At 33.9% G+C, this 18,550-nt stretch overlaps 2 protein-coding genes across 8 annotated transcripts; both read left to right on the forward strand.

Annotated features, from left to right (window-relative positions):
* Window positions 1-4,791: 4,791 nt before the first annotated feature.
* Window positions 4,792-6,358, forward strand: LOC129305112 (uncharacterized). 2 transcript variants are annotated; one of them, XM_054945042.1, is made up of 2 exons: window positions 4,792-5,117; window positions 6,019-6,358. In XM_054945042.1, exons 1-2 carry the CDS (start codon window positions 4,889-4,891, stop codon window positions 6,096-6,098), a joined length of 309 nt encoding a protein of 102 aa, XP_054801017.1. In that variant the 5' UTR covers window positions 4,792-4,888; the 3' UTR covers window positions 6,099-6,358. The 2 variants fall into 2 exon arrangements, with proteins under 2 accessions (XP_054801017.1, XP_054801018.1); XM_054945043.1 differs by lacking the exon at window positions 6,019-6,358 and adding an exon at window positions 5,537-5,687.
* Window positions 6,359-8,514: 2,156 nt separating this feature from the next.
* Window positions 8,515-17,885, forward strand: LOC129304843 (uncharacterized). Of its 6 annotated transcripts, XR_008591801.1 has the most exons (11): window positions 8,515-8,879; window positions 9,005-9,099; window positions 9,233-9,328; window positions 10,217-10,321; window positions 10,451-10,555; window positions 10,688-10,826; window positions 11,612-11,727; window positions 11,811-11,867; window positions 12,460-13,664; window positions 13,788-16,834; window positions 17,439-17,885. XR_008591801.1 is itself a non-coding variant. In XM_054944666.1 (9 exons), the coding sequence occupies exons 1-9, from the start codon at window positions 8,729-8,731 to the stop codon at window positions 17,511-17,513; spliced, it is 939 nt and encodes a 312-aa protein (XP_054800641.1). In that variant the 5' UTR covers window positions 8,520-8,728; the 3' UTR covers window positions 17,514-17,885. The 6 variants fall into 6 exon arrangements, 1 of the variants encoding a protein (XP_054800641.1); XR_008591800.1 differs by having other exon boundaries at window positions 12,460-16,834; XR_008591804.1 differs by lacking the exons at window positions 13,788-16,834; window positions 17,439-17,885 and having other exon boundaries at window positions 8,517-8,879; window positions 10,688-10,822; window positions 12,460-12,541.
* The last annotated feature ends 665 nt before the right edge of the window (window positions 17,886-18,550 follow it).

Genomic DNA, 18,550 nt, shown 5'->3' on the forward strand with positions numbered 1-18,550 from the left:
TAATTAAAACCTCATTAAAAATAGAAATCATTAGAGCTGATAATATGGATTAATTCACAACCCACAGGTTGGCTCACAGTGGGTTGCTAGTTTGGCAGGGCGAGTTGGGTTGGCATGCCCCGCATTCTGCGCGGGTTGCAGGTTTGGCGAGGCAAGTAAAAAAGTATTTTTTATAATTTTTTTAAAATTTTAAAAATTATTAATTTACCTCTTTTTATTATTTTTTCACAAGAGAAAAAAATTACATATTCCCCTTAAAAAATTAATTATCTAAATAAGAATAAAAGTCTTTCTAATTAAGACATGCTTATATCACTACTTAAATATAAACTAATTTAATTTTATAATTTTTTCATTCTCTAATCTTTTATATGATTGATCAATATTATACATATATGAATTAATAGAAATGCTCTATCTATTCCTTTTTTTCTTCATCCTATTTTGACATTTTTGCCACAAAATTGATGCCCCAGTTTAAAATACCAATTCTTTTTTTAAAAAAGAAAATAATAATGATTTAAACTCTGACTATTATATTACTACTCATAATATATTCAGTTCATACCACCTAAATATTTTAATATCTCTGTATTTATTTTTTCTTTTATATTCAAATTAAGATAATAATATAATATATGATTAGCACTTTATAAATATGTTTAATTTTTTAAATGCAAAGGGAAACTAAACCTTTTTTATTTGCTAGCTTGGGTAGCACTATTTTGTAAACAAGATAATTTAAACAAGATATTATAAGAATGAAACAGAGTATAATAAAATATTTTATTCAGTCTTGTCTTGATCACATTTAGATTATATTATATCACTACTTAAAAATATGAGCAATGTATTTTTATTATTTTTTGCCATAATTTAAACTTAAATTAAATAAATATAGAAGTATTAAGTGTAATATTCTCACTCTACTAAACACAATTAACCAATAAAACTCGTGGTAATCAAAAGATTAATCCAAAAAGTGATTACCAAGGTTTAATTTAAAAGCAAGAGATCTCAAATTTTCTAAATAACAATGAATTTAAATCAATCAAAATCATTTATATCAGAGTAAAATAAGTTTCGAAAGCATGAGATACCTCAAAGGAGTGAAAGAAGTAAAAAACGATTAAAAAATAAAACATGTGTTGTGATACAGGGTAATATGCTGTGGCTTGTGCACACTGCACCATAGCATGTTGCTCTCTGCGCCACGTGCCGCGGTGTATTGCATGAAAATTCAGTAGATTCTACTGTCATTTAACAGTAGAATTGGAGAACTTCTGACGCGTCCCGATTCTCCGTTCGACGTCTGAATCACATGATCTAGGTGTTTATAAAAAACTCTTTATATAAACTAGCTAATGGTAGGAGTTTCACTTCCAAAACTAGTCATACTAGAAAATTGGACATCCAAATGCATTTTGACCACTTTTTACAGCTTTCACACAAAATGGGTGTCCAAAACCCTTAATATGTACCAGAAGCCTTTCCTAACACTTGGACCATATTCATTGGACTCAAAACTATCAGTACAACACGTCACAAGTACTAAAATCTCAATATAACAAAAATTCACTCATCAACCCCTTTTTACTAAAAACAAAGGAGGAGGTAAATTGTTACATTTTGCCCAAATCAATTAAAACATGTTCAAATCATCATTTCTATATTTGCATTAGTATTTTGGCCCCACAAACATATATATCTCAACATACACAAATACTCAGGGCCTAAAATAGAAATCTAGCATTTGCAATAACAAATAATGCAAGTGTGATAGCATGCATCCTAAAATTAACAATTATATGCTATTACACAAAATAAATTTAAGTTAGAGACATACAGTAAGAATATACTAATTCCTAGCCTCTTGAGCCTTCTCCCTCTCTGCATCAGAGTTAGAGCCTGAAAAGTATTAAATGAAAGGGATATGTCTAGCCATTCAGTAATCAAGGCTAAACCTACGCTATGCAGTTATATATCAATTATAAACCAAGTACATGCATAAGAAACTAAGTATGTAAAACATGCTCACACATATCATAGCTTATTATTTATCATTTAATAACTTCTTTATCTCAAATATACTAGGTGCATTGTCACCATATTCTCAGATATGTAACCTTGATCCATTATTCACATGACTAACCACAACTTAACACGTGTAACGCGTCATATATTTGTATAGGCAATGATTGACCAGCCTTATAACCTCCTTATTTTCTCAGATTAAAACTTGAGCTATAACATTAAATAGGACACCGTTTGTGTGATTGAACTATCTAAGCTCACCAATCGTGAGGTGTGACTCGGCCAAAGTTTACATGACTCATTCTCGGACCACAATTTCTCCCATTCTTAAATCTTTAGGGCGTTTTATACCTTAGACTATTTTCCTCATTGAACTGGTAGAGATAGTTAGATTCTAGTCCCTCGACAAATTATGGGACAGTTTCTCAAAAATTGTGGGATAAGGCTATACCCCGTGCACCGGAGGGCAGCCTAAATACCATATGAATTTTTCTCTACTCCCAACCCTTAGGAAAACTCCTACCACTGGTCATACCATAATTAATACTCACTCATTTTCACATTTTCATTTTTATTTACTTATTATCACAATAATCATGTTGGGCTCATGATTGTGCGCCACCCAAGTATGTATTCTCATCATTTTCTTAATATTATTCTCATTTATCTCAAAATTCACTTCTCATTAACACATAATTACTTCTACACAACATTACATTCATTTTCAAAAAGCATCAATATGTTCATAGTTCGAAAATCATCTTAACTTCACATTTTTCTTTTTAAGCTAAAAATAGCATTATGCATATTCAAATTTTCACATACTCATTGAAACTAATATATGATTTCACATTGAAAGTCAATCTCATACATGTAACATTCACAATTCACATTTAACAATCGATTATTAATCAATTAATATATAACTATCCAAAGTAGGGTTCCCATGGTTACCTCAAATTTTTGAGAGATCAAAGGTTTATCCTTCAATCTACTAACTTCTAAGCTTAAATTTTCTAATCCAATAGATGATCAAGAGCCAAACACTACAATCAACCAAGTTAAACTTCATCAACATTACCATCTTAAGCATTAAACCCTCAATCTTCACTTCTAATTTGCCCAACATTCACTCCACAATAATTTGAGCCTATCCATTGGGTTCATTAATTACCTTTAGTTCCCAATAACATTAATAAATTATTAAATTCTTATTAACGGCATTACAATCTTCCAATCACCCATAATAAATGAGATTTTCGGACACTAATGATGCTCAATAACCCAAGACACCAAAAATTTATTATACTAGATTTAGATATTTTAATCTACTTTCATTAACTTCATTTGAGTTAATAAATTCAGACTCATAACTCGTATGGACTGAAAATTCACTTCTACTATCAAACCCTGACTATAAACTCATAAATATGGAGGAAATGAGGAGATTAATGAGTGTGATACTTACCTTGGGTGTTTGTAACCTTCAAAATACTCCCAATGACGTCTACAAGCAAATCCTAGCAGAGTTTAGTGCATCTCTTTCGTTCTCTCTTTTCTTTCTCTCTGTTTTTTGCATCAGTTCCCGTATTAATTCTGCAGATTTTGCATTGTGCGCTGCGGCACCACGTGCTACGGCATGTGGTATAGAGAAAGAAATTCCCGCCTAATGGCCTTGTGCACTACGGTGCATCACGATATGTGGTACAGAGGCTGTTTGGCTTATTTTTCTCTATTTTTTGGCCCTCAAGTGATCCAATTTCACTTTGAACCTAAATTATATTTGAAAATTCAACTAAAAACACTTATTATTTTTCTCTGACCACACACCATCAACTTACTTAATTATCCTTATTAATCTTAGTAAATCAATAAATTAAAAATTGAGATGTTACATCAAGTACTTAGATCACAATTATCTGCATGTTTGCTCTGAATGCTTTATTTTAAAATCAATCTAATTTATTTATTTATTTTTTTTTAAAATATATAAGTGGGCTAACTTGTTAACCGGTGGCTTAGCCCGCTACTAGTTCAAGTTATGCAGGGCAGGTCAAAATTATCCCACATATAATTAAACCCACTTTCTTTATCCTAACCCACAATTTTTTTGCAGATTGGTGGGTTGAGCTCGTAGATCTAATTCACATTACCAACTCTAGCAATCTACAAGTAACAAAAGTTGAATCTAACGACATAGTAAACTAAGGTTCAAATCTCTATTAAAAGAGGTATTAAACTCAAATTCAATCTCCGCGATCGTGCCTCAAATAGGATTATACCTGTGCTCAATTTTAAAAAAGAGCAGTCAAACATATAGTCAAATTACTCCAAATTGGATGGTTAGAAGAAAATTTAAAACAAAAATGTTTGTGATCACAGTATTTGAAAGTATTCTTTATATATATATATATAAGTGAAAGTATTCTTAAATAAGTAAAAAATAATGAAGAAGAAAATCATAACAGAAATTAAAGGAAAAAAACCCAAAGTGTAATAAACTAAAAACTTCCGTAACTATATTCCGAAAGTATCGCGTCATCTTATATGATCATAATTATTAACCGCGGAACTGATTAATTATGAACCAATCTCAAGTCTGTGGATAAGCTCAATTACAGTGAATTGTAATCACTATATTCGCACCATCCCGCAAAATAAATGAATCGGAACCAATCAAACATGGTAATAACTAATTTAAGTTGACAATGTTTTTTTTTTTTGGGTAAGTTTTCACGTAACAATTGGTTAGGTTAGTACACAAAAAGGAGGGCAATAAAAAGATAAAAATTGGAATAAGAGAAATAAACAAAGAGAATTGAAGAAGGAAAGGGGGAAAAAAAAAAAGCGAAGCATGGCTACGTTGCAGAGATCATCTTTTTCATTTCGACGACAAGGCTCTTCTGGTCGGATATGGTCGACTCAGGCCATCGAATCAAATACAAGGAATAACGTTGCAACCTCCCGCATAAATACATACAGAGAACAAAGCAAAACCCTAGCACAATCGAAAGAGTTGAAGAATGATAAAGTTTTCGACTCAACTGATCTCAGCAAATCTTCTTCATTGCCTAAATCTGAAGGTAAGGTAAACAGAAATATTCTGTCTTCCATTTTTGGGCGATGCATGCGTTAAATATGCAATTCATGTGTATATATTATATAGCATATACGACGTACAATTCATCAGATTCACTGGAGTTGTATAGTTTTCTGGTTTATATATTTTTTTTTTCTTTTTCAAGTTTGGGCAAATTCGCTAGGCTTTGTCATTTCTCATGAATTGTGGTCAGAGTTCAATATTATTGCTCTGCATAATTTTACCACATAATATGTAAAATCATTACAGTAACTATACAAATTGTATATATATGGAAGGATAGATATGCCTAGAAGTTATGTTAAATTTTTCATGTTAGTTACTTCATTTTAATTTTCTTGAATTTGTCAGTCATTTTGCTCAATGAAATAAGATAATGACTCTTTTTTTCACCAATTACAGAAGGTCGAGAGGATGTAGAATTTTCAACATGACGGTTTTGATCCTTAAATTTTCCAATGCATACCTAAATCATTTTGTTCTCATAAGAAATTGACCGGAGAATAGTGGTCGCAACCATCAATATCATGGACTTAAAATTAGCTACTATATATTGACACGCTCTTCAACAATTTAGTTGATAAAAATGTAAAGCTGGAGAAGGTGATTCTTATTCTTCATTTGAACTTGTACTCTGATCGCATTGACCGGAAATCGTAAAGAAATTGCGAGATACAGGAGAGTTTAGAGAGGGACTTTCAGCGTACAAACCATCCATCACTATCTTTACTTGTACATACATAATTCTGCTGCTGAAACAGGTCCTTCGGATTTCTAATTTGAAAGCAGAATCTTTTTTTTCATATATAGCAATTTCCATAAGAGATAATTTTTTTGGAATAAAAACCCTCAAAATTTCTGTTGCTGTTGCTTGTCTAATACAGCAATTACCGAACACAATAAAGCAAGAGTTGAGGAAGGAATCGCGCATATATATAACACAGATCACAGAAAGACCACCTGAATTCCTATTAGAACAATGTAATCCATGAGAAGGAGTGAGAGCTTCGTTTGGGGAGAGGGAATGAGCGACGTCGATCTTACGAGACGAAGCTTATCTTCTGACGATGATTCTTTTACGCCTGCGTTTCTTCATAGACAAACCTATTCGAGGCTCTTTCATGGATGGACACACAAGCTCCCATTCTCTCAACGTCACCATTGTCTTCTTCTTCTTCATCCTCTTGCTGTTGCCAAACACTGATGCTCTGTATCCGGTGAAGTTTCTACAGAACGAAGTGAATGCGTTAGATTAACTAAGGTTGTCAACCTCACGACTTATAACAGCAACTTAAATTTGAATGGCAAGGAATTTACTTTTATTAATAAATAATGATTAAAAGTATATGATTAAATAATTTAAATATAAAATATGATTATAATTTAATTTAAATATATTTTAAATATAAATCATTAAAATTAAATCTACTTGATAAATTAAAGTATGGTAACTTAAAAATGAGTTTATGAATTAGATATACACTGTTAAGTCATTTTATGCAATCGGTTATCATTTTTAAGTTCCATACAGCGCATATCTAATTTGCTCATTTTTTAAAATTGACACCATTTTATGCAATCGGTTAAACTCAGCTCAATTAAAAATTAACAAGTTTAACTAATTGTATTTAGTCTGAGTTTATAAATAAATTGATACTATTTTGTGAAACTAAAAACTTAAAAATGATAAATTTGGAGAGTTAATTCATGAATTTAATTGAGTTTCATTTAATTTAAGTTTATGGACAAATTAACATAATTTTATAAATTAAAAATATAAAAAAATAGATTTAAAAAATTAACTGGAAAGTTTGATAATAATGCCTTCCTTCTGCCCACAGCTTGCATGTTGCATGGCGGGCGGTGGTAATTCTTTTTTTTGTGTGTGTGTGTGGTTAAAAGCGGTATTTCAATTATGCTTTTACATGTTTTTGTTTCTTTTTATCTTCATATTCTTTTTCTTTTGGTTTTTGTTAATTACTTGTTGTCGTCTCGTTGATGGCCAACACGTAATTAAATCAGAGTTCATCACCATTGACCAAAAACAAAACCATCGAGTTGAATCAAAACCATCGAGTTGAATCACACTCTTCTAGTTAAATTTATATGTTACTTGTATTAAGAAAAACTTTAAATTATATTATTTATATTTAAAAATTTAAAAATTTTTAATTTTACTTTTATTAGATAGAAATACTTTAACAACATAAAAAGAAAAATTTGTAATAAAAATTTATTAATATAACTTATAAATGAGGAAAAAAAAATCTTTTCTCTTTACCCTATAAAATAAGATAGGAGGGAGTATTGTATTCCTTGAACAAACTAATAATTATTATTTCATTTATTGTTTTTGTTTACACTTTTAAAAGTTATCATCAAATTATACTCTTTCTGATTATTAATATAAGATAAATTCTAAAAGATTTTTCTGTTAAAAGAAGACAAAATTAGAATAATTAATATTCTTTCAATTGTAAAAAAGAATAAAATTAAAAAATTATATAGGTTTTTAATAATTTTAAAGATATAAAGATATAATTATAGATTTTTTAATTTTTTTTAGTTTGTCTTATTTAAGAGATAATTTGTCAATTATTTAATTTTTAAGTTTGATTTAGGGAGAATGAAAAATAAATTTTTTTGTAATAGAAAAATGATAATTTAATCCATTAAAATACAACAATAGCAATAAGGTTTTAAAATTCTTTTTCTGAAATTAAATTTTTATGTAAAATTACTTTAATATCCCTTACAATTTAAAAAGATGTTATTTTATAAATCATTTTAGGTATTAATGAAATCAAACTTGTAAATATTTTTACAAACTTGTAAATAATACAAAATTAGTTGGATTTTACTGATAAGAAGTTATGATTTTTTAAATCATTTTAGTTATTAGTAAAATAAAATTTGTGAATATTTATACTAAATTTGTGAACCATTTAAAATTATTTAAACTTTGCTAATTGAAAAAAAATTTGCTAATAAAAAATTATAATTTTTTAAATTATTTTAATCATTTGTGGAATCAAACTTACAAATATTTATATCAAACTTATAAACCATATAAAATTCATTGTAGAGGGGTAATGAAGTAATTTTACCCAAAAATTTAATCTAAAAAAAGTTCTAAAAATTTTATTATGACTATCACATTTTACATAATTAAATTATTATTATTTTTATTTCAAGAAATTTTTTTTTTGTCATTCTCCTTTGATTTAGTTTAAGTTGTATTAAAAAGAATCAATCAGTTTTAGTATTTGGTCTTATCGAACTCACCAGACTTGCTAAAAGAAGTTTTGACGAATGGGGGAAAACAGGAAAACTAGCTAGAAAAGATCAGGTTATGGTATGGTTGTCGTTTCGAGTCGTTTTATTTATCATGTTTCCGCAAACGGTTTGTGGGGTTGTGCAATGGCGGGGACGTCTTCCACAGCTGAAAGAAATAGTGCCTCATCCTCAACACAGCGAAGCTCCCAAGTCCAACAGCGGGCCTAACACCTTAATAAACAAGTGTTTTGGCCTTACTGAACACTTTAGACGCATAATCACACGGATTTTCCGAGCTATTGGATTCGAGCTCTGAAAATGGCGATTTCGTCGCCTCCTATACTCTCACCACTACTTCTAAATACAAAATCTAATTTTGGTTCATTATCTCCTCCATCCATTCCTCTCGTGGATATCTGCTCCAGACCCACCAATAAGCTATCATCGGCCCTCGTCGTCTTATGTTACAGTAAGTTCGTTTTTGTTACTTCGTTAGTTTCTTGATTCTTCCGTTCATTTTAAAACCTGGCTGGGGTTTTCTATCAACTTCTACTGCACCTTAATTAGACTCTTCTATTTCTTCAATGGTTGTAGAATCGGGAAATGGGTTGGCGAGTGAAGAGAAGAGAATCTTACTTGAGCGGTATGGTTACGATGCCGACGAGTTCTTATCTCAGGCTTCACCTAAGGTTCCATCTCTCTCTCTCTTGAGTTCTGTGAAAAAATAAGAAGCTTGACATTCGCGTCTTTCACTTTTCTTTGAATCTGACGTTTTTGTGCGGGTTCCTTTGGTTCCCACTTCCTTTAAATGGGGCAAATTAGTTCAAGAAGAAAAAGGAACAGCCAAAAACGCGAAGAGGGCAGTCCGACTTACCAGAGGACCCTAAGCCTGCGCGGACTACGCATAAGTTGCTTCAGGTACTCCTTTTCTCTACTCTTGGTACTCTCAGAACTTTGTGCGCTGATGAAAAGCTCTTGTTTTCTTTGGCCATTGTGTTATACATTGTAATCGAAGATTCAGCATAGTAATGGCTTGTAGAAAAATTAAATCATATTTAGTATAAAACCATTGATAATTAATGTTATGAGCAGTTGACTACATGAATTAAATCATATAGTATTAAACTATTGATAATCATCTTCTGAGTACGCGGAATTAGACTCATTTCTTGCTCATTTTAGGGTAAATGTAATTGTATACTTAGAACTAAGAAAATGACTAGAATCAAGCAATTAAATCCGATGCTGGAAGCATGAAATTGTGTTCTTTTTGCAGGCAAGTAGCCATAACATACTGGTGGACACTTTTGTCCAAGGGAAACGATGATATGCTTGTAAAATGTGATGCTATATCTGCTTGTTCATCTCAAAAGTTGTTCCTATATTGCTAAGAGTAGCTAAGAACTATAAGCAATAAGTTCTTATATTGTTTTAGGGTGTGAATCTATCAATTCACTTCCATTGGCATTGCATTTGAAGTTTCCAGACTGGTTTGCATTCTTTGAATCCAAACTCAAGTACTGCTACAGCTATCTATGATTATGAGATCACTACTTCTCCCTGCAACTTTAGGATGGCTTCAATCTATGTCTATAACATTCCTTGTTTGATCTCAGGATCTTTGATGCTGGCACCATCTTTAAATATCAACTCTTAACTCTTACTCTTCTATAGTCTCCAGCTTGTAAGAAATAAATTAGTTTGTAAGAAATAAATATCAACTCTTAACTCTTACTCTTCTATAGTAATCCAAGGTTCTAAAATTGATGCAAACATCCTAGGATTTTATTTCCAATTTCAATACAGGTTCTTGGAGGAAAGGCTCGAAGAAAGAAGCTGATCTCACCAAAGGGCATGGATGTACGGCCCATGATGGAAGTGGTTAAAGGTGCAGCCTTTGACATATTACAGGTGCTCATTACATGTTATATTTATATCCCATGCACACTGGTTCAATTATTATTATTTGTAGTAGTTTTTGTCTGGTCTGTTCAATTTATTTTGCTGCAACTCTCTCATTTATACCTTATAAATATAAAGGCAGCTGGTGGCTGTCCTGCATCCTTGAGGCCAGGACGCTGGTTAGACTTGTACAGTGGTACGGGTTCTGTTGGAATTGAAGCACTCAGCCGAGGGTGTTCTGAGGTACCATAAAACAGCAGTTCTTTCACTCTAACTTACTGATATATGATCTTTTGCAGCAATCATTATATGTGTATATATATATATATATGTTTTGCCTGAAAAGTCTTGTTTTTGTGATGAAAAAAATTTCAGGTGCATTTTGTTGAGATGGATCCTTGGGTTGTATCAGATGTTTTGCGCCCAAATTTAGAGCAGACTGAGTTCCTTGATGCTTCAGTCATTCACACTGTACGTGTGGAAAATTTCTTAGAACGTGCGGAGAAATTTGTAGGCATGCGCTCCCTTTCCTTTGAATCTGTCTATGCCAGGACACATAACATCTTAAGAATCCACTGCTGTGAATGATAAGGATTTAAGTGCTGGAAAAATATGGTTTCGGATCATCTAAAAGTAGACTAGCTTTGACGTACTGAGCTGCTGGGTTTGCGGTCAACAAATTATTGATTAAGAATCCTCAATTCCACATTTTAGAAGAGGAACTTCTATATTTTGAATAAAAAATGAATACTTAGTCCTTTGCTAAGTCAATTTCTACATAAAAAACTAATCCCTTTACAGCTTTACTGACTTTTGTAGATTTTTCCTTGACATAAGTCTAAAGTTGTCCTAAATATTAAGCAATTTCTGGGGTGACTTCTCTTGCTTACCAGCTATCAGGTAAATTGATAACATATACTAGAAAGTCTGTTCACAGTGGCTAGATGATGCAGACTATAAGATCCTCTCATACCCTACCCCCAATGGAAAAATTGACGCCTTGAAATATTGAAAGTTTGACACGAAATATCACTAAGTTCTGAGGAATTACCAGCCAGGTTCTGAAAGCAGCACATTAATATTCAGCGACTGTATGGTTTTATTAAAAGGAGGTGATATATATTGTCATGTTTATCTTCTACTATAAGAGAATGCTTAGAAATCTAATGGGAAATTTTGTTTCGAACATCCTTTCAATTATTAATGTCTGCTTCCTTACTATTCTCTTTAGCCTGTGAATCTTAGTGACTCTCCAAGTTATCATTTCTTTTCTTGCAAATTTGCATGTGTTGGATACAGGTGACAGCAGTCCTTTTGATTACATTAGTGTCACCCCTCCATATACACAAGTGGATTATGGAGTGCTGATGAGGCAAATTTCAGAATCACTCTTGATTGGAGAGGATACATTTATTGTAAATTGCTTTTTCCCTTGCCTGTTCTTGTTGAAAAAGGCCTTCTGCTCACCAAATTTATATTATATACTGTTGTTGTCCAGGTAGTTGAGTATCCTTCAAGAACTGTCATGCTGGATTCTTGTGGATCCCTTGTGAAGGTAATTGAAGTAACTAGTAGTGCAGTCTATGCATAACAACATCACAGAAGCTGGGATTTTCTTTATAATATACGCAAGATGCTCCACATATGTGCTAATGAAATATTATTAACCATTAGGACTTTGCTTACAATAGAAAGCTAGTTCATAGGTGCAGTGGAGGTCTGTGCTAGGTTTGATCTAGTTTAACTTAAATGCAGCGATAAGACTGATAAGATTCCCTTAAACATTTATTCGAGAAGGAAGCAATAGAAGATAAATTAAATCTGATTTTATTATTTTGTTATTATTTAATTTGAGTTTGAATATTATTTAGGAGATTTTATTTAGTTATCTAATATTTATCTAAATATCTAGTTATTTAGATTTCTATTTTAGATTTAGATTTTATTTATTTTTAATTATCTAGTTATCTAGATTTCTCTTGTATTTGGTTCTATAAATATGCCTAGCACTTCAGAAGCTAGCATATCATTAATAATATAGTCTTTTAAACCCTTTGAAAATTCTTCTGAGCTTGGCTATTGAGAAAAATATAGGACGAGATTTTTGTTTTATATCCTCTTAATAGAGTTGTTCCTTTTATTTTCAGTTGTTAATGTTGAGCTTCTATCACATTGGCATCCAAGCCATGGTTACCACATGTATTGGTCAACAAACCAACCCCTTTGACAACTCATCCAACAATCCCCCATAAAATCAAAATTTGAGCGAATTAGATTATCTAGCCATTATCGCCTCGAGACTTGAAACTCTTGATTGGCTGAAAGAAAAAGTAGAGATGCTTGAAGCCTCTGCATTCACTAAAGTCAAGAAGATGAGGGAGGACTATCATAGATGCTATTATGAAGAAGAAAAAAGTGAAGACGAGCATGACGACGCAGACGCAGCAGATTTCGTTGCACCAAAATTGAATTTACAAAATTCAATGGAGGTGACCCTCGAGGATGGTTTTTAAAAGTAGAAAAATGCTTTAAATATTATGATACACTTGAAGAAGAGAAGGTGGACGTGGTGTCAATGGCTTTGGAAGGATGCCCTCGCTCTGTTCGCTTGGATCAACCGTGAATGAACATTGCATTCCTGGGATGAACTCATTACAGTTTTTCAAGAAAATTTCGAGCCCCTAGAATACGTGAATCCTGATGATTACCTTTATAGTATCAAACAAGAAGGCTCAGTACAAGAGTATCGCTTGGAGTTCGCTAAGAGATCTGCCCGAGTAAAGCACTGGCCTGAGCACTATTTGCTTGGAACATTTCTGAATAGGTTGCATGGAGAATTGAGAGCTGACGTGCGAATACATAAGACTAAATCAGTATATCAAGCAATCAGTCTTGCCCTAGAGTTTGAAGGCAAGCTGCAACCATGAGGGCCTAAGCCCAATCTGATGCAAACCCAAAATCAGTCCCCTAATGCTCTAGCCTCCTTCACACGTGAGCAAAAACACACCACAAAATCTTCATTGTCAAACATGTATTCAAACTCGTCCAGATTTCTTGCTTTGTCGGCCTCCACGACTAGAAACATGAGTTTGATGGCATCCAAATTTCCTCCCATGGACGCCGAATAGCAGAGGTGAAGAGACAAGGGTCTCTATTTTCAGTGTGGAGATTTTTTTCAGGCTTGAGCATCGCTGCAAGGGATCCTTTGCTTTATGGGAAATTACAGCCGAAGGTGTGGAAGTCATGTCTCCTCTTGAAGATGCTGACAATGGCGAAACTGAACCTGAAAATGCTGAGATTTCATTAAATGCTATTCTAGGAAGCAACTTTAGATCTGCTATGAAGCTAGGAGGTATGTTGGGTGAGTGTGAGGTGCTGTTGTTGGTAGATAGTAGGTTAGGTCCACCCACAATTTTATATCTGATTCATTAATACAAGAACTCCATTTGCCAATCCAGTCTATTTCTTCTTTCAGGGTCTAGATTAGGGGGATAGTTGCATAGGGCGTTGCAACCGCATCTGTAGAGAAGTGGAAATTCAGCTTATTGGATTGACAATCAAGGAAGATTTTTTCCCCTTTTCATTGGAAGGGGCTGATCTGGGTCTTAGTATTAAATAGCTAGCGTCCCTAAACATGGTGCAAGCCAATTGGAATTAACTTTTTATGATTTTTTGGTTGAATGGCAAGAGGTATAAGCTTCAGGGACTCCCTAATAACACTAGAGATGCTCAGTTCAACTCAATTCAACAAATCGAAGCTTTCGCTAACTCTAATTCATTCCCAAGTTCCGACCTAGAACCAGTGTTTGAAGAGTTTCCCTCTGTTTTTGAAAAATTTATTAGTTTGCCTCCATTTAGAATCCATTCACATGCCATTCCCTTACTTCCAGGGACTAGTCCTCCTAATTTACGATCGTACAGTACCTACATTATCAAAAGGAAGAAACTGAAAAGCAAGTCGAAGAATTGCTGAAGAAGGGGTTCATCCAACCTAGGTCTAGTCCTTTCGCAAGCCCAATCTCACTGGTTACAAAGAAAGATGGGTTGTGGTGATTTTGTGTGGATTATTGGAAATTGAATAACATTACAATTCTTGATAAGTATCCAATTCCTAACATCGATGAGTTATTAGATGAATTACACGAAGCAGTTTACTATTCCAAACTTGACCTCCATTCGAGATACTAACAAATTTGTATGACGCCTGAGGATATTCACAAAATTGCTTTTCATACTCATTCCAGACACTATGAATTTACAGTTATGTCTTTTGGTTTAACTAATGCCTCGACCACGTTTCAAGCTGCTATGAATGATTTGTTTCATCCTTAATTACGGAAGTTTGTATCAATTTTTTTTATTACATTTTGGTATACAATTCCACTTTTCAACCGCATCGGGATCATTTAACACAGTTTTGTGAGCCTTGCAGGAAAATGTGGTGTCAAATTAAAAAAAATGCTTTATTGGGAAGCTATGGTTTTGCTTTCTAGGGCACAAAATTTCTGCCTAGGGAGTTGAAGTTGAGGCTGAAAAGGTGGAGGTAGTGCGAGAATTGCCCATTCCTACAAATGTGAAGGAGTTGCGTGGTTTCGTGGGCCTAGTTGGGTGTTACCTGCACTTTGTGAAGAATTTGGGGATCATTGCCAGCCCACTTAATTAACTAAGGATGCCTTCTTATGGTTTGAACAAGCTCAAGAGGCCTTTAATCACCTTAAGCTTGCATTGATGATGGCACTTGTCTTACAGTTGTGTAATTTTGAGAAAGAATTTACAATTGAATGTGGTGCCCCAAAAAAAGGGATTAGAGCTATCATTATGCAAAACAATCATCTCATTGCTTACTTCAGTAAAGGGTTCTCTGTCTCTAATCGCTACAAGTTTGCCTGTGATCATGAACTTTTAGCATTAGTTCCTAAAAGATAGTGCTATTACCTCCTTGGGGGGCATTTCTTTGTAAGAACTGATCATGCTAGCCTTCAATATCTTCTACAACAATGCATCACAACTAACACTCAACAACAGTTGATTATCAAACTCTTGCCCTTTAATTTTACTATCATCCACAAGGCAAGTGTGGATAATAAGGGGGCAGATGCCTTGTCACAACAACCCGAACATGTAGATTTTTTTTCCAAATGGCAGTGCCTTTCACCTTTGAGTTGCATGATCTCATGTCTGAGCTGGCACTAGATCCCTTCACGAATGAGATACTTTGGATTTGCAAAGGGATCTGTCTTCTCGACCAAGATTCCACTTGGTTGACCAAAAACTCTTATATGATAACCGGGTTGTCATCCCTTACACATCATGATTAAGACTGACATTACTAGTAGAAGCTCACTCATCTGCTGTTGGTTGGCATGGTGGTTTTCTTAAAACATTTAAGCGGCTCATAGAGAACTTTTTATTGGCCTTCCATTAAAATAGATGTGAAGGCATATGTGCGACATTGTATCACTTGTCAGCATAATAAGTATCAAACCTTGGCACCAGTAGGTCTTTTTCAACCCTTATCAGTACCCTCACAGATTTGGGAAGACCTCTCCCTTGACTTCATCACCAGCCTTCCAAAGTTGGGTGGTTTTGAGTTTATATTGGCTGTAGTAGATCATTTGAATATGCCTACTTCATTGCTCTTGTACATCCTTACATTGCAAAGAAGTTCATAGCAATCTTTTGCGAGGATCCGATTGCATGGGGTGCCACGCTCAATTGTATTTGATAGTGACCTTGTCTTGATGAGCTCTTTTTAGCAAGAATTAGTCCGGCTAAGCCAGACCAAGTTAAATGAGTACTGTCTATCATCCTCAAACGGATGGTCAAATAGAGGTAATCAATCAGGGCCTCAAAGCCTATTTGTGATGTTTTGCACATGAGCAACCTTGACTATGGCACAAGTTTCTTTGCTGGGCAGAATATTCGTACATAACAGGTCATCATACATTAACAAACTCCTCTCCATTCAAGTTAATGTATGGTAGAGATCCACCTCCCTTGCTTCCTTATGTGAAATGCAAAACTCCTATAATAGACTTAGAAGATCAATTGGAAACTAGAGATGTAATGCTCAAACTCTTAAAGGATAATTTGCGCAAAGCCCAAGATCGGATAAAGGCTTATGCTAACAAGCATAGGAGAGAAGGTGAGTATGCTGAGGCTTGAGGGTGATGTGGTGTGGTTGCGAGTACAACTTTTTTGCCAACAATCACTTACCAAGTAGAAGTTTGAAAAATTGTCACCTCGCAGCTTTGGCCCCTACAAGATACTTAGGAAAATTGGGAAGGTAGCCTATGAATTAGACCTCCCTTCAAATGCGTGAATTCACCCCATTTTTCATGTGTCTCTTTGACAGCCCACTCTTGGGGTTGATCCGCCCATTATCCCAGCCTCCTTACCACTACTTGTTGATTTCAATTGCATGTGGTGCCTGACCAAGTTTTAGATCATCGCTGGACTCGCCATAACTTGCTGGAACTGTTCGTGGAATGGCATGGACAACCTGTGAAAGAGTCTTGCTGGGTATGACCTCTTCCATGCTTAGTTTGCCTCTTTTCAACTTGAGGACAAGTTGAGTTTTCAAGGGGGGTAATGATAAGATTTTCGATAAGATTCCCTTAAAAACTTATTCAAGAAGAAAACGACAGAATATAAATTAAATCTGATTTTATTATTTTGTTATTATTTAATTTGAGTTTGAATATTATTTAGAAGACTTTATTTATTTAGTTAATTTTATTTAGATATCTAAATATTTATCTAGATATCTAGTTATTTAGATTTTATTTAAATTTCTTTTTTAGATTTAGATTTTATTTAGTTTTAATTATCTAGCTATCAAGATTTCTCTAGTATTTGGCTCTGTAAATATGTCTACCACTTCAGAAGCTAGCATATCATTAATAATATAGTTTTTTAAACCCTTTGGAGATTCTCTTGAGCATAGTTATTAAGAGAAATATAGAATGAGATTTTTGTTTTATATTCTCTTAATAGAGTTGTTCCTTTTATTTTTGGTTGTTGATGTTGAGCTTCTATCAAAGACTGCCTCTATAATCTATTATACTGCTGTGGATCTTCTTTACACGCGCAGTCTGAGTTTGTTTAGTGGTGTGTGGAACCTCAGATAACTGATAGACAGTTCGGGCGGACTCTCTTGGCAATTTATGGACCAACATGGGCCCAAAAAAAGAGGAGATGAGAAATTTACACAAGGCAGGCGCTGTTGATTTGGTAGGAAATTGTTTCATCATGGTGGTTCGACAGAATTTGTGATGTGGCAGTCGAATAGCAGGCCAAGCTACCCCTCTCGTGATTATAGGTGGCATTGAGCTCTATGTTTCTGTTCATGGTCTGCTACAACATGCTGATTATCGGTCGCCGGTAGAATTGATCCCTGTTATTGTGTCACTTGAGCGAGATCTATGTTTTGATCTTTTTCTCTTTCTTTACTTCCGTTAAATTTACTTGATGATCCTGATATATTACACAATTCTGTAATGCTGATTATAAATATAATGTGGAATCCCATGAGCTGAAAATATGATTAATTGCAGAGCAAGTTCTCTACAAATTTTGCATTTTCACAGTTTCTTCTCAGCAAATATTATAAGATTGGCCCCAATCTCTAACATCAGTCTTGGTAAGGATAATGTAAATTCTATAAAGGGATTAAAGGACCTGTTGAATGGAAACACTCAACTCTATAACGAAGGACTGCTTACATTTCCTGTGAAAATTAGTTTGCCAGCATTTGTGATTCCCATGTGAGCTGCCGGCATTGGTCAATTGTTACACGTGCATTGCATCATTAAAGGTGACACTAAAGTACAAAGCGAGAAACAACCTCTGCGTTATGCTCAGTTTTGCTGTAAATTCGTACATTCATTGCTTCACTTTGAGACAATGTGGCGAATAACACCTAATTTTCCAACTTGTCTGATTTCCAACATTTAGTCTCCTAATGTACATTCACTGGGACCCATCAAGTTCGGAAAATGTTTGGTAAGATATTTTCAACTTCCAGGGCTGTACGCTTCGCCGGCTTCTAAGATTCATATTATCTGCGTCGAGATTAAAACTCCCGCGGATGTGAATGAGGTCAGTAATTTCATTGAGATTGGGCTTCTTGAGATGTTTGATTTTCACAGTAACAGCATACATATTAAGCAAGTTGTTCAATGCCGAGATGGAAGGCAGAAGGGTAGAAATGAAACAAAAAACTGCATGGAGACACGG

The sequence above is a fragment of the Prosopis cineraria genome, unplaced genomic scaffold, assembly GCF_029017545.1.
Source record: "Prosopis cineraria cultivar Desert tree isolate PC_DT_omini unplaced genomic scaffold, ASM2901754v1 PC3, whole genome shotgun sequence".
NCBI classification, from domain to species: Eukaryota; Viridiplantae; Streptophyta; class Magnoliopsida; order Fabales; family Fabaceae; genus Prosopis; species Prosopis cineraria.